Source organism: Tachypleus tridentatus, chromosome 10 (genome assembly GCF_004210375.1).
Source record: "Tachypleus tridentatus isolate NWPU-2018 chromosome 10, ASM421037v1, whole genome shotgun sequence".
Taxonomy (NCBI): domain Eukaryota; kingdom Metazoa; phylum Arthropoda; class Merostomata; order Xiphosura; family Limulidae; genus Tachypleus; species Tachypleus tridentatus.
The window spans coordinates 69,877,643-69,895,258 of record NC_134834.1 but is presented as its reverse complement, the minus strand read 5'-3'; the positions used below and the strand labels follow the sequence as shown (position 1 = coordinate 69,895,258).

Below are 17,616 nucleotides of genomic sequence, written 5' to 3'. Positions count from 1 at the left end.
ATATGCTTCTCTTCAGTCCATTATTTTAGGAACTTTTATTGAGTAGCTTGCCCACTACTCAAAAGGAACTTTATATGAAATCTCTGTTTTATTTCTTTCTGAAATGAATATGCAGATGATGCATCTCCAGTATCATCATTTTCAATATCCAAGCCATTTCCTTGCATATCATTATCTATATCATTGATTCTGTTTGACATATCTCACTCTCAATTTCGTTCTATTCCAAAATCTGTAGGCACTTTTTCTGACATTTTTAATGATTTAAACAATAACATCTATGTAGACTGATTGGATATCATTTAGAAATGGTAAATTAGCAGCTTGATATAATGAAATATCAGGACCCAAACTTATGACAAAATAAAGTCATAAACCAAATATGAAAGAGGAACCAATTTGCTTCTTTTTCTAAAAGTCATATTCTGTTACTGACAAAAACATACACAATATTTCTTTTAAAGTACCTTGATAAGTTAAAACATGATTCTGGTGGGGCGTTCTTTTATTTCAATAGGGTGGTCTACCAAAGTTAGAGACATTTCTCTTGTAGTTAATCAGAAACGTACTTCATAGCATTAAACGTGTTTTTAACAGCCGTTGAGCAAATTAACATTAAACACTGACTATACCTTTTCAAAAAAATAAAACTATAACGTGCCATATTCCAATGGGCGTCTCCAGTACTTAAACACAAAACTTATTTGCGCATAAGCGGATTCAATATTTGAGATTACGGTAGCCTGAAATTACAAAGAAATGCCATACGAAAAATAAATTACTTCTTTTGTCCTTTCTTTAGAAGTTGAAAAATAAATTGGTTCCTTGTTCATGTTCCCTTATTAAAAGAGAACCAGTTCGTTTATTGTTATTCAATAGCTGTAAAACAACAAAAAATGCAACGATCTTAGATCTAACTTCAGCTGGTTGGTTCTATACCCCTTTAGTTTTTTCAAATAGAATGTTTATTTTGGTGTAACAGTTCGGTCTATTTAGATATTTTACTTATTACCCTGTAACAAGTATATTTTTTGTGTTAGTCCAATCGGTTTGGATAAGAAGAAGCTGATGAACAGTTTATTTTTGTGGTAAGAAAATGCTAGTCATTACATGGCTAACCTGAGCACATGATAAAAATAAAGCTCGAATATATCATCTCGTTACACTTATGATTAAATATGCGTAGTTTCAAATTAGTATACTATATTTTAAAGTGTTTAATCCTTGATAAAAGTTTTACTCTGGCTCAATATATATATATATACATGTATATATATATTTAGGCTTAAACACATAATTTCACTCACATGACAATAGAATGCATATCACAGTATGCATACAATATTTTAGTAAACGACAGTATTAGGTTTTTATTTGAATTCTAAGTCTATAGATTACATGTAAATCTTCAACTAGCTTTAGGTTTATAAAATACACATGTATCTCCCACTAATCTAGGCCTATGAAATATGTGTAAACCTTTCACTAGCTATAAGTCCATAAAACAGTCATATCCCTCCTTTAAGATCTTTACTTATACATAAGCAACACATTAGCAAATAAACGTAGCTATAGTATGACAAAATTTAAATAATACAAATAACTTCTTTCTAAAGCAAGTTACATGTGTTGATTGTAACTAAAAATTAACTCGTAATCAACTGAGCTAATTTAATATACCGTTCTCACTACACACATCCGCTAAAGTTTTTTTACAGACCTCACGGTACTTGAAGGCACTGTGCGAGTCTTGTCTAACCGGGCGTCGTTCGAGTCGTTGGTATTAGCTTTAACTTTATGTATTTATCTATTCGTTGAAAAATCGTTGTAATGAAAAAGATCATTAAGTCATCAACATTTTGTTAAATAAACGTTTTATAGAAGAAACGTCGACTATCTAATTATTTCCTTTTTACGACTGTTTTATAACGTATTTTTTAAATAAAAGAATGGTTGATGGTGCTTTATTAGGGAAGAGCTACATAATGAACAATCTGTACTCCTTCCATCTATGACACACTGGGTGGAACGAAAAAATACATACACAGCTTACCTACAAGCAAATCGATAGCTACTGCAGAAATAATGCCGTTAGGTTAAATAATCCAACAACACCTAAGATTACACATTACATATACAAGGTCTATAATTTGGAACTCTATGATTGTATCCCACTTGGATGAGGGTGTTCTTAGAAATTTATTGTTTGGAACACTTTTGTAGTAATCAATCAAAGATGGATAACAGGTACAGTATAGCTCATATTGGATGATCAAAGATGGATAACAGGTACTGCATAGTTCATATCGGATGATCAAAGATGGATAACAGGTACTCTAGAATTCAAATCTTGTGATCAGGGATGAATAACGCATGTACCATAGAGTTCATATGGAATGGTAGCCTAGCTTAAGGAGAATGTTAATGTCTTGACCATTGTTTTGTAGCCAGTAGGATCCCCATCTTAAACTAAACACTACTTTAGTCGGTAATCTGGTCACTGTTTGTGAATTATGATGTATCGAACAGGAGTGGCCGTTCTAGTTGCGATCATTCACTTGTCCACACCACACCATAACAGAGATCCTGTTATATTTTGTCGTATTTGCCACAGTTGCAGATAGTTTAAGTAAAGATTCAAGAAAGGCCCGGCTTGGCCAAGCGTGTTAAGGCGTGCGACTCGTAATCTGAGGGTCGCGGGTTTGCATCCCCGTCGCGCCAAACATGCTCGCCCTTTCAGCCGTGGGGGCGTTATAATGTGACGGTCAATCCCACTATTCGTTGGTAAAAAAGTAGCCCAAGAGTTGGCGTTGGGTGGTGATGACTAGTTGCTTTCCCTCTAGTCTTACACTGCTAAATTAGAGACGGCTAGCACAGATTGCCCTCGAGTAGCTTTGTGCGAAATTCAAACAAACAAACAAACAAACAAAGATTCAAGGAGGATAATCGCCAAACTGAAAATTTGGAGCATCTGGACTCGTAAGTAAAAAAAACGTAGTGGCTTGGTTTGAATTTTCTCGCAAAGCTACACGAGGGTTATCTACGCTAGCCGTCCGTCCCTAATTTAGCAGTGTAAGACCACTAACTCTTGGGCTACTATTTTACCAACGAATAGTGGGATTGACCGTCACATTATAATGCCCCCACGGTTGAAAGAGCGAGCATGTTTAGTGTGATGAGGATTTGAACCCGCAATCCTCAGATTACTAGTCGAATGCCTTAACCACCTGACCATGCCGGGCCAAATCTATAGTGTTTCATAAAATAGGAGGGTGTGATAACATTTGTTATACTCACTGATATCGACACATTATGCTGTCTGGAGTGAGAATTGGTTTCTTTTTAGTTACTTTATCATTGTAGCCCAGGTTTTGAAGATAACTTCTCGTGGTATTGGAGCATTCTTTCCCCTGTATGCGGCTGTTTGATGTATGTTTTTCTCCACTCTTATCCTCAAAGCACGTTAAAAAACTATTATTTTATATACTTGAAACTTCATTATCACCCTATTCACCGTGGGCACAGGTATCGCAGAGGACCCTGAGCTTGTGATTTCTTTCTCTGACTTTGATTATCCTCAATTGTCCAAGTATGCTGTGTTAAAAAATTACGGTTAATTTCTTGGCTCCTTTCCTGGCCTTAACAGATTTATACCTGGAATTATACATTGGAGCTATTTGCAGGTGGTCTCATGGAGATATAAGGTTTGCATCCTCTGGGGTGTCTATCGACTTAGTGGTATAGTCTGTGAATTCTCTTTGAAGATATCTGTCTAAACGTGTCACAAGTGAAGGTATATTAAAATATTTATTTGATTAATTGGTCTGTTAGGTACATATTAAGTTAGAAACGCTACTTTTGTATTTGTCTGATTAAACTGATACAATTTATTCGTATCAGTTACTTTAGAGAAATTTCTTTATCACTGATGTAAGACTAATATAGTATTACTATTAGTAGAATGCGTAGCCACCGATTGCTTTAATTTTTTAAACATGTAGTAAACTACATAATTGTTTGTAATAACTTAAATGTTAAAGTTAGCATTTTTAAACATACAAATCATTATTGTATGAGTACTAAAAGAAGTTATTAAAATGAGTTTTTGGGTGAACTCCGTTTCTGGACCAGTGTAACAAGAGAAGAAACGATATTTTGATGATGTTGGCTGATGTTGTTGCTGCTATATCGCTTTCCTCCAGTGGCACAATGATATGTTTCCGGACTTGGAACACTAGAAATGAGGTTACGATATCCGTAGTGGGCAGAGCACAGATAGCCCATAATGTAACTTTGTACTCAACTTCAAATAAACAAGCTGCATCGCACTCCCATCTGTGATTGTCTTATTTCTTACAGTCCACAAGAGGGCGCATGCAGTGAAGTGAGGCTGCACATAATTGTTTGTTTTGAGTTTCGAGCGAAGCCACATGAAGGCTATCTGCGCTAGTCGTCCGTAATTTAGCAGTGTAAGACTAGAGTGAATGAAGCTAGTCTTCACCACCATTTATGATAGAGCAACTATTTATTAATTATCATGTTCGTCATTTATAATAGGTTAAGCATGAAAAATAATTATATTTTTCACATACAAATTAATTATATTTTTCACATACAAATTAATTATATTTTTCACACATAAGTTTTGATATGGTTTCTTTGAAGTTAAGCACAAAGCAACACAATGGACTATCTGTTGTGATTTGCTCGCCATGGGTATTGAAACTCGGATTCTAGCGTTGTAAGCCTGCAGACATATCGCTATGCCAATGGGGTGGCGTATGTGATAGCAATGAACGATGAATAATTATATTTTAAACTTGTATGAATAGTGGCGAAAAATTGTTTTTAATTTGTGAAAGAAAACAGTGAATAATAATTCTACTTTTCGATTTAAGAGAGATCAAATAGTGATGAATCTTATAGTCCATATTTTACTTTCAATCGACACTGAAGAATAGTTACAACCATTATTTTACACTAAGCTAAAGACTGAAAAATAATTTCAATTTTTTTTTAGTTTACACAAGCGTAAACGTTGATAATTAATTATAGTTTTCATTTAAATGATAAGAAACATTAATAAATAATTGTGCTTCTAATTTTTATAAGAAGATTTGTTAATTTGTAATTTAGCACAAAGCTACTAAATCGACAATCTGTGCTCTGCTCACCACGGGTATCAAAACCAGTGTTTTAGTGTTGTAAGTCCGGGGACATATCGCTGTACCACGAGGGTACTTGATAAAAGGATTGCTTGTTTTTGAATTTTGCGCAAAGCTACGCGAGGGCTAGTTGCGTTAGCTGTCCCTAATTTAGCAGCGTAAGACTACAGGTAAGGCAGCTAGTAATCATCACCTACCGCCAACTCATGGGCTTCTCTTTTTACCAACGAATAATGGGATTGATCGTCACTTTATAGCGCCCCATAGCTAAAAGGGTGAACATGTTTGCTGTGATGGAGATTCAAACCTGCAGTCTCTGATTGCAAGTCGAGCGGCCTAACCACCTGCCCATGCCTACACGTGATGAAGCTATTGAGTGTCTGACCTAGGCATCGTAGGATCTTCAAAACGAACCTCGACAGCATCAGAGGTTAATGAAAGGACATCAAGGGAGCAAGCGGAAGTTACTTGGCCTTTATTAATAACTGCCATCGATACCCTTAATGGTCATTAATCTTGTCGCCCGTCGCAACCGGCTTGCAGTTTCCTCAAGTTAATCAGCCTCGACATTTGAAAGTGGTGTCCTACGGAACACGTTTACAGATTTGTCTTTATGAAAAGGGGGAAGTCCCGATCTGGGCAAAACATTCACATTTGATATTAACTACAGTGAATAAAATAATTATAAAACAGCTCTTTTGATGGAGGTACATAGAACAAAACATTTTTAAATTGACTAATTATATAGAAGCACCCTTAAGTTAATTAATATTTAAAGTGTTACTGCATTTCTAAGGAAGAAGGTCCCTTCACTGATTTCTAGTGCCTGAATAGTCTTAAGCACTAAGAAAGAGTTAAACACAAAATACTGTGTTCAGTGTATGAGGCTAAGAGATGGCACATTTTAAGAGACTGAGCTTTGGTTGTCCTCATTTGCCACTAGAGGGATCTGTATATATATAAAATAATATTCTGATTCATGTTTGAGAATAGAACTTATTAATATGCCTTTCCACGGCCACTACTAGGTGTCCAGAGGAGTTCACAGATAATCATAAAAATGTAGATAAGGAAGTACTGAGTCTAATTAAATTATATAATAATCTTAAAAACACGAAAGCAAAAAGACTACATTTTTCCATTTACATTTCTATTATATGTCGAACAATTGCATATTATGAAAAGTTTTCTGTACTAAATCTTCTTTGATTGTTTGTTTGTTTGTTTTTCAAATTCGCGCAGTGTAAGACTAAAGGGAAGGCAGCTTGTCATCACCTCCCATTGCCAACTCTTTGGCTACTCTTTTATCAACAAATGGTGGGATTGATCGTCACATTATAACGTACCCACGGCTGAAAGGGCGAGCACGTTTGGTGTGACGGGGATTCGAACTCATTACCCTCGGTTACAAAAACCTTGTTTGAACTCAGTGATTAAGTTCCTTTCGGTTTTGTGAATATGGTAACAGATAGAATATGGAATTTACTGTTGAACTAAAACGTATCATAAGCCGCTTAATTGTTCACTTTTAAATTTTAGTACATCATGATGAAAAGGAGTTGATGTGCACGAAAGTGTCGCATGGTGTCTTCGAATACGTGGAATTTTCTATTCCCATTACAGTAGTCAAATATTTCGTATTGTAAGAGCAAAGATTAATCGTACTACAGCAATGTGCTATATATAAACATAAAAACATTTAAACAGTGTACTTTAATTAATTATTTTTTCAATGAATTATTGCAAAGTCTTCGTCTCTTTGTGCACTCTTGTTAATATAAACTGGTAACAAAAGGGCCCGGCATTGCCAAGCCTGTCAAGACGTTCGACTTGTAATCCGAGGGTCGCAGGTTCGAATCCCAGTTGCACCAAACATGTTCGCTCTTTCAGCCGTGGGGGCGTTATAAATTGACGGTCAATCCCACTATTCGCTGGTAAAAGAGTAGCCCAAAAGTTGGCGGTAGGTGGGGATGACTAGCTGCCTTTCCTCTAGTCTTACATTGCTAAATTAGAGACGGCTAGAGCAGATAGCCCACGAGTAGCTTTGCGTGAAAGTCCATCATAAAAACAGATACCGAAAGAGAAAATTTTAAATCAATCATAAAACGTTTTTGATGTTTTTCAGAGATGTTAAAAACTGCCGATAGGTTAAGTTTAGATTGTTGTTGTTGTTTTGAAGTAAGCGCAAAGCTACACAATGGGCTATCTGTGCTCTGCCCACCACGGGTATCGAAACCCGGTTTTTGGTGTTGTAAGTTCGCAGACATACCACTGAGCCACAGGGGAGCGTTAAGTTTAGATATTAATTAGTTGTTAATTGACACAACTTCGAGATTTTGAATATGATCTAAAACACATTATCATCATATTATTTTTTACACAATTTCAGACCATCGTTGTTTCCCTCTGAGAAACCGTTCTGTCAGCGTAGAAGGACCAAATGGTATGAGAAAATATGTTCCTAGCTGATAGTAAAGTGTGACAGTTAAGTTCAATAAAGATAGCACCTCTTGTTACTTGAGGTAGTAGATTAAACACTCTAAGTTTTGTGTCCTTTTCTTTATTCTATAGTTTAACAGAATTTTATGTATTTCAACCTATTATGAAAAATTTATATCGTTTAGTAAGTACGGAAAACAGTCAATGAACTCATAAGAGGGAAATACGTAGATAAATTACAAAGTGTGATACATGAAGTTACTATTAGGAAAACCTGAATTTTACAAATTCGTCTTAGAAACTTATGCTTTTCATCTTAGGGGCGAAGTGTGTGGAAGTCATTGAGGAGTGTCAATGTTCCACATCCTGTTTTAGGATGGCTTTCATGGAGTCTTTTTACGAATGGATCTGGAATAAAACTTCAAACGTTACTGAAGAGCGAATCAGGGTGAGACCTATTACTCTGAATATATTGACGTGTATTAGTACAGTTATCAGTTGGGTTGTGTCAAGGAATTTTACTTCTTTAGAGGGAGGAGCGAGTGATTCGATAGCTAGCCATTTGTTTTTACATATTTCGTAAACGAGTTCTACTTGATGATGGTTTGTCGTAAGTCATTTATTGTTCAGGTTATTAGCACTACTTAACTTGATGTCATCAGCTAAAGTGACGAACCATGAATTGGCTGTTGGAAAAATGATACAATACCACCCGACTGTTCATTGTAGACTCCTAATAAAACACTTTTGAACTAACGAAATGTTTGAAAACATTGTGTGACAAGAATTTTGCTAATTAGTCATTTTTGTTGACAAGTATAATGTGGGCGTGAAATTACGCTTAGTGTACAAGAATGTGAGACATTTTTATTAGGAAGAAGGAGAACATTACGTGTCGTGAAATGTGCTTTAAATGTTAAATAATGACGCTTAATCCGTTTTAATGAATTCAGAGGTTTTCTTCAAGTAACTTGAACAATTTGGTTACTATTCATAAATTTTCCTTGGCAGCTTAATGATTAAAAGCCTGATATCAACAAGTCATTAATAATTCGAAACGATTCAAGAAATTTGGAGTTTGCCTTGAAGCCAAGTTTTATGGCTGACTCCAAGTAAAGTGTTTGGATTACTTCCAGACAGGTGTTTTGTTTTTGATAAAAATTTGAATGTTTTTCTTTTATATATATTTAAAAGAAAATAATCTAATAAATCATAGTAATAATGCTTAGTTGGCAGAAACAAGCTGTTTTTATAAACGATTGTCAGATTAAAGATGTTTCGAAGGTAAAGATATTTTTCAACAAAATCAGTGATAAATGAAAGAGTAAACGCAAAAGAATTCGCGACTGTTGGCCTAATAATTTAAAATTAAATAAAGAAATGGAAAAACGCAAAACAGGTAATATAGAAATAAAACCACAAACGATAATTGTAGGTGATATTCAGTCGAACTACGATTCCCCGGGATCATCATTTTCGAATTGTTCTGATTTATCTATCTTAAAAATATATTTTTCTAGATTTTTCATTCATTTCATCCCAAAATCATATATAGGTAAATAAAGGAAAAATACTTGGAAAACTAACTTGGCGTCTAACCAATATGATACACCTTAGGATTATTAAATAACCATTTACTAACTAATATTTGGCCAACAAATAAACGATTTAATTATTAGACTACAAAAACTGTTCACTATTATGAAGTTAAAATCTAAACACATCTTTTTTTAATCAAAATATTTTATTGTTAATAAAACAGTACTGGAAGGTTTGAAAATGTTCTATATGTCGGCAATAATTATATAAGGCTTTGCATTTGCTTTTGAAAACTATAGCATGTAAAAACCTACGTATTCTAAAATACACACTATCACTTTCATTGTATATTTATTTTAAATTAGCTAGTGAAGAGTGGATGTTCGTAACATTGCTTAATACTTTAAGTTCACATTTTGTTTTCAGAGAATAGTCTTTAGTTTCATGATTAATTTAAAGTAAAAAATGTTAATTTGAATATGGAAACAGATAAACTTTATAATAGTTATACGTGATGTCATCAAATGTCAACGTTAATTAGGTACATACAACCCTCTCTAATATCTTCACTGTATGATGTATACTATTAAAATTCAACAGTAATCAGAGCACCTTATAGATTCAACCCTAAATTACTTCTGTTATTAAATGTCAACAGTTATTAGACATATAAACAGATACACTAAACATGTGTGTTACGAAATGTTAATAGTTGTTTGACGAATGCTCAGATACACCTAATAATGTTAACACCACACGGGATGTCAACGCGAATTAGATACGAAAAATGTCTTTTAGTGTTAGCAGTTATGAGGCATGTTATTAAATGCCAATAGTAATTTGAAAAATAAACTGGTGAACTTTCTAGTGTCGGCACTACACGATGTGTGTCTTGTTAAATGAGACCACTAGTTAGTTACATCTTTTGGTTTCTGCACTGCATTTATGTTATTTGTTCGATTTAATGAAAGTGAATTGTGATATGTATTTCTTATATTCATTTAGTTTTAATTGTTGCTTCTTTAATTTATTTAACTTTGATTGTTTAAAAATATATTCACAATCCCAAATCTCTTTTTTTGTGTGTATGCCAGTTTTCTGAAGATTTGAGGTATAATTTAACGCAGAAACTTCTTGAATCAGATCTGTTTTTTTTATGTAATTTATTTTCTTGTACGTTTTTCCAATTCAGAATTAGCTTTCGTAAATCATTTCTTCGATAATTTTGTTAAAACTAATTTTACTGGTAACTTATCTAAGCTGATTAATTTTATCTCTCGTCCAGGATATTGATGTTGGTAGATGTGTAGGAGGTTGTGAAGATTTTGAAGATCAGTTCCAGTGCGTTTTAAGGTAACCCCGTTTCTATTATCTGGAAGCCATCACAAATCAATTTTTAATTATTTTTAAACGAAAATTCATCTCTCTCTCTCTGTTCAATAACTAACGAGTTTCGTTTTTTAATTGTTAGGAGTGTGTGTATGTTTTCTTATAGCAAAGCCACATCGGGCTATCTGCTGATCCCATCTGGAATCGAACCCTTGTATTTGGCGTTGTAAATCCGGAGACTTACAGCTGTAGTAGCTGGGAGCAATTGTAAGGAAATACTGACTGAGATTCAGTCACAATGTGTGATAATAATACCTTTTAATGCGCTCTGTTGTGTCATTTGAATCTCTACAATGTCTGCTTTGTATGAGCAACTTGATTATGATAATGTAACATCAGATGTAATATATTTTTCTGACACACCATAAGACTTATAGTGGCATCTACAGATAAGGAATTCCCCTGCTTAAAGTGGATGCAAGTGACCTAAAAAACAAACAAACTCTCTCTCTCTCCTTCTCTCTTTCTATGCTTCCAAACACAAAATTAACAGTTTGAAGACCAATGAACTCTTTAAGTCTGTTGAAAGTGTTTATAGAGGGCATACATTTTTTATATTTAACATTCTTACACAGAATCGCTTCAAAAAGTTTCGCTTAATTTATTATATTTAATTGTATTGTCTTTTCTGTTAAAACATATATTTGCAATATGATTGTTTGTGATACTGGTAATAATTTTAACATAAAACTTTATTTTAATTGGCTGGTTAAGTTTATCATCAGCTCACATAGAATCGTAACTTCGAGGGGCTGGATATTAATCTAATTTATGGTGGAAATCTCTCTTACTCATCCACTCACGTGTCTATAAGTTAATTCAAAAACGTATCTCGTACAATTACGTTGGCATTTGATGAAAGATAAAATAAAAAAAATCCTTTTCCAACATATTCGAATTGTCTAATTTTCCTCATTATATGTGATTAACCTTTTCTTTTGAGAATATGCAAGTAAATGTTTGTGAACTTTATAGAAAAATGATCAGAGGACTTACATTTTCATGACCGAAACGGATATCAAGAAGGTCATGAAAAGACCCCCTCACGATAATGCAATTATGAAGTAATAGAAAAACTCCCACATATCCTAAAAAAAATAATAAGATCAACTCGCCCTTCGCTAGTACAGCGGTAAGTATACGGATTTACAACGCTTAAAGCAGGGGTTCGATTCCCCTCGATGGGCTAATCAAATAGCCCGCTGTGCCTTTGCTAAAAGAAAACACACGCAGGTCAACTCATTATCGTATAAAAAACATTGAAAACAGTAGAAATGACGTAATATATCGTAGAATAAAATCGGTATGAAGTTTCACTCTGCCCACCACGAAAGCCGGTTTATAGCGGTTTAGGTTTGCAGACATATCGCTGTACCACTTAAAGACGAAAGACACATGCAGTAAGCCTCACAGTGGACAGCGGTATGTCTACGGACTCACACTGCTAAAAATCGGGTTTCGATACCATTGATGGGCAGAGCAAAGATAGCCCATTGAGTAGCTTTGTGCTTAATTCCAAATAATCAGTCACTCAACATATGCAGAAATTTAACAGTAATGAATAATATTCAGCAAATATCCATCAAACGAGATCGAAGAATATTGAATAATGGAAGCAAGGATATCGGCACGTTACCTTGGTAAAGATACCGATTTTAATTTTGGCCTGCTATTATAACTTTTAAAGTTATAATTTTTATACGCTTTGAATAAATTTTAAGGACAAAATATCTTCTTTAACTCTCTACTGTTCTGTAGAATGTAAATATCAAGTTTCCGGAATTACGTAAGAAAAGAAATGCTATTGATGCCTTCAGCATCAGAAACTGTTGGACCCCATCTTTAAGTAGCCAGTAGTTGTTGTCTTTTAAATTTTGCGCAAAGCTTAATGGGAGCTATCTGCCCTAGCAGTTCCTAATTTAGCAGTGTAAGACTAGAGGGAAGGCAGCTAGTTATCTCCGCCCACCCCTGGGTTACTCTTTTACCAACAAATAATGCGATTGACCATCACATTATAATGCCCCCCAACAGCTGAAAGGGCGAGAATGTTTGATGCGATGTGGATTCGAACTCGCAACACTTATATTATGAGTTGAGCGTCCTAACTGCCTGGCTATACTGGAGTAGTAGCAAATTGTGTATTTTAATCTATGTGAGAAATGACTTTTTGACTTTGGTTAATCTAAGTAGTCTCAGAAGAAACTTCCGTAAAATAGAAAAGCAATTTTGAATTCATTATTTTGCTTTATGTTTTTACATTTGAAGATCATTCTTAATTTAGTTATTTAGGAATAAAAAAAGTATTGTGAACTTTTAGAATCAATTTGAAATCATACCTTATTTGTACATAAAAATAATTATTTAATACTTTACAAGCTACGATTTGAATGTGATTAAAATATTTTATGGAAATAAGGTATTTACGATTTGCTTTGTAATTGATAGTTGCTTAGTGTTAATATTATTGTTTTCTTCATTTGTAATGTTCGCCCGTTCAGCTGTATGGGGAATTATAATGTGATAGTCAATCTCATTATTCCTTGATAAAAAAATAACCCAAGAGTTAACAGTGGGTGGTAATAAATAGTTGCCTTCTGTCTAGTTTTACATTGCTAAATTAGAGACTGCTACCAGAGACAGCTCTCGTGCAGCTTTACAAACAAATAAACAAACAAATCATTTGTAATTTTATGTGTTGCGACACTCCTAGCTAAAACTTTTTTTAGAATAAAGAGCAGAATATTATTTAATTTTGTTATATATATATATATATATATATAACTGTTTTGTATATATCCATCGTAAAATAAAACGTCTTTTTATGAACGAGAAATGTTTCGTACTAGAAGATAGAAGGTTTAACTAGTACTTGAACAGGAATCTTTCTAATGGAATAAAATACCGAATGTGCACTAATTAGTTACTGTTCTTACAACACAGCTAACTTGATCAAAATGAGTGTTATTTGAACAGTAATACTAGCAGTCGTCAATTCGAAAAGCAAAACACAAGCACCGAGAATGTGCAAAAGTTCAGTTGAAGTTTATGCAAGTAATGCTTAGTTTATTCCACAGAAAGACATAAATAGTTTCCGAAGACAAACCTAATTCGTTTGTATGGTACTTTATTTGTATCTCATTAAAAGTTATTTTAATAAAATATTAAACACTTTCCACTGACATGAAAATTGTTGTTTTTTTCCCCGTCTCTGATTTTGAAAGCCAAGTGGAAAGGAAGCCAGGCAACAGCACCTTACCACACACCATCTAGGATGAGGGATTTACTGTCATTCTTATAACGCACTCTCAACTTAAAGTGCCAGAAATAGTTTATAGCATCGTGTTTGTTCAAGCACAACTTGGTAACTCCGAAATCGATAGTTCTACCAGAGGACCAGTCGCGTCATTTGTATTATTTTCAAGAAGTTCTTTAAAACCCACCTAACGTGTTTAGAATCTTTTATGAATTATTACTTTCAAACTATACGGAGTTAAACGATGATTATCGTGAATGCAGCAAATACAGCGAGTAAAGACTAAAGAAAAGTTATTTTTAATTCTGAAATTCAAATCTAGGTAAAAGTCCTTATAATTTCTACGTATAGCGGTAACAAAGCAACTGCACAAACTCTTTAAAAGAATAAAATTAGGCACACACACTCACACAAAAAAGATAAATAATGCAGCGATGAATGGCTCTTCAAGTCTCTGTTGTAAGTTGAACATACGTATCTTAAGTTTGTTTTTTGTTGTTGAATTTCGCACAAAGCTACTCGAGGGCTATCTGTGCTAGCCGTCCCTAATTTAGCAGTGTAAGACTAGAGGGAAGGCAGCTAGTCATCACCCCCCACCGCCAACTCTTGGGCTACTCTTTTACCAACGAATAGTGGGATTGACCGTCACTTTATAACGCCCCCACGGCTGGGAGGGCGAGCATGTTTGGCGCGACTCGGGCGCGAACCCGCGACCCTCAGATTACGAAGCGCACGCCTTAACGCGCTAGGCCATGCCAGGCCCTGGGTGCGACGGAGATGCGAACTCGCAACCCTCAGATTACGAGTCGCACGCCTTAACACGCTTGGCCATGCCGGGCGCGTATCTTAAGTTCAGTTCTGTTTTACACAGAGAAACTTAATAACCAATCACATAAGCTGTCACGATTTATACTAATGGTTATCGTAACTACACTTGTTTCAACAGTAAAAGAGTCGGTCTCTTAATCAACGGCTTGTTATTAGTTTTGTATCGACAAAATAGAAATAATACGAACCGCGAATTTTTTTCCATGATAAAAGACTGTCATGTTCTAACGCACGTAAAACATTTTGTGAATTTACATGGATTAAAATCGTTTATCTTTGTGCGCGTACGTGAGTATTATATTGTACGTTTATGTACACATCAAACAATTATCATAACACTTTCTTTAGATAATGGTATCAATTAGAACAACAATTAATTACAAAGGTCGACATGTAAGAGTCGATTTTATGGTATTCAACATGCTAGAGTTGGCAATGGAGATTTAAAATAAACGGAAATTCATTTTTCTAAAGTGGAAATGGTTTACGCTTCTTTCGAAGATGGAAATAATGCGTAGAAATTGCTTAGTGTAGTGTTTTTCTAAACAGAAGCTCATCAACACAAAAAAGGTCGCGAATATATTAAAACTATTAACGAATTTTTTATGTTCTGAATAGAGATAAATGCAATTAAATGCCATTTTATCGTTTAAATAAATGTTTTATATTCTAGTATCTTGTGTTATAAGTATGATATAAGTTCGAGGAGAGAGAATGCGAATTGAGTTATAACAATATCTTCACTGGATTAATTTGCACTATTAGAGTACGTATGGCGTTTTTAGTTGTATTTTGTTTATCACAGTGAAACTATATTTATATAGTGGCTGAATAACAGATAATGCTAATTATTTATTATTCTAAATTATTCAAAAGACAGTCCCTCAGTGATTCATTGGTTATTCTGCAGGCTTATAACATCAAAAGTCGGATTTTAATACCTATGGTGGATGCAGCATAGATAGCTCACTATGTAGATATGTTTATTGTATTATTAGAACTTAACGTCTAGTTTTTTTGTCCCAAACAAAGTTGACAAAGGAAATTAAATATTTAGTCTTAAAGCTTCAAAACATTTTTCCTTTACTTTTTAAAAGGGAAGGACGCAAATAAACAGAAGTTAAATTGTTTTATATTCACAGAGATCCTAGCGACTCAAAGAGATGTTTGATGTCCCTGAGAAAAAGCGCCCCCCGATGTGTGCCTGTACAGTTCTCTACTCATTCGTTCTCAACAAAAGATGGCGCTCTAAAGACAGTGTTGGCAGTGGACCAGTGTGGCTGTTAATGACAGCTGTTATTGTACCACTGAACGCAAATTTGGGTTTAAACTGGTTTTCGAATACTTGCCATTATGAATAAAAACTGGAAACTTATCATTATCGTTGAATGTTTCTATGGTTTTGTTTTTTGTTTTTGTTTTTGCTGGTTTTATTTGCTTGCGTCGTATGAAAATGATCTTATATTTTTGATTTATAGTAGTTGGTTATAAATGTAGAACTTTTATACTAGGTTTTTGTTAAATATGAACTTACGCAATAAGCAAGACATATTTATTCTTTAAACATATTAACCTATTTTAACTTTTAACAGTTGTTGTTGTGCTGTTTTGGTGATTGAATATTAATTTTCTAAAAGGGTATACCGGCCAAATCAAAAAGTACGTACATGGCGAAAACCTTTGCTCTCTCAGACTACATCTTTTCGTCTTTCAGTGGTAGATCTTACGAACTTACAACGTTAAAATCCGGGGTTCAACTTCTCGCATAACTCATTTGTAGCTTTGAGTTAAAAAAAATTACATCTTTTCGAGTGGCCTAAAAATCTGGTGTTGCAAATGTGATCTTCTTTAGAGAAGTTTCAGAAGTGACTTTGTGAAAATATACATGTGAGAGTCAATTCTTTAAGAGCCCGCGTGCATGATATTGTTATATCACGTCAACACTTAACATTTACATTATTTTATATTTGTTTATATAAGCAGACCTGAAATCCGAAATATAAATAGTAACATGCCTGTGATATTGTTTTGTATCTTATAATGTTGTGCTTAAAGGTTTAACATGTAAAAATACAGTGGAAATATGTTGTCTAGACTGCAGCTAAAAATTATTGTTTTTTTAAGGCTTGTCTTGTAACATATCCATAATAACGTATTAAAATTTTAGACAGAAAACCATGAAGTCCATCTATCTACCTACCTACCGACTTCAAACTTCTGTTTCACTTTTATTTAAAGATAAAACAAATTATTTATTCTTGCAGTGTAGGCTATATCAGTTTCACGTTGATTTGAGATTAATTGAAGTTACAGCTTGAAAAACAAAGTTTTTTAACTTTCTCTCTGACAGCTTTATTAAGAAGGTGATTTTTACCTCTTTCAACCACGAGTTCTTCAGTTCTAGTATATGCGACATATGTACTCTGGAATAGAAGCTGTAAAGAGTCATAGAACATGTGAAGTGTCTTTATTTTAATGTAGACACTTAGACTTATTATATAAAATATTTAAAGTTTCAATACAGACCGAGCATTTTTAAGTTTTATAAATCTCTTTTGTTTCGAAACCAGTGTAGAAAAGTTAATTAAAAGTATAGTATGTTCGTAAGTTTTAAAAATTAATTGAACTATCAATATTTGACTTCTTTAGTGTCATTTATTCAAAGTACGGTTTGCATTACAATCTCTAAAGACAACTTTATTGTTTGTAGTATTAAGAAGTAGTTATTATAATAAGTAAATAAATGTTCCCAAGCCGTCTACGTTCTGAGTCTATCAATATTTGTATTTAACTGTTAACGTAATTTCTGTGGTACATATTGGTGCACAGAAAACACATTAATAGCCCGGCATGGCCAGATGGTTAAGTCATTCGACTCGTAATCCGCGGGTTCGAATCCCCATCACACCAAACATGCTCGCCCTTTCATCCGTGGGGGCGTTATAATGTGACGGTTAATCCCACTATTCGTTGGTAAAAGAGTAGCCCAAGAGTTGGCGGTGG

At 34.1% G+C, this 17,616-nt stretch overlaps 1 protein-coding gene across 1 annotated transcript in view; it reads left to right on the top strand.

Annotated features, from left to right (window-relative positions):
* LOC143229515 (uncharacterized) overlaps nt 1-17,187 on the top strand; it is a 41,508-nt gene extending 24,321 nt beyond the window's left edge. The window contains exons 5-8 of the mRNA XM_076461971.1: nt 7,555-7,608; nt 7,925-8,052; nt 10,429-10,496; nt 15,756-17,187. Coding sequence (XP_076318086.1) covers nt 7,555-7,608; nt 7,925-8,052; nt 10,429-10,496; nt 15,756-15,900 — 395 coding nt within the window. The 3' untranslated portion in view covers nt 15,901-17,187. The remainder of the gene's footprint in view (nt 1-7,554; nt 7,609-7,924; nt 8,053-10,428; nt 10,497-15,755) is intronic.
* The last annotated feature ends 429 nt before the right edge of the window (nt 17,188-17,616 follow it).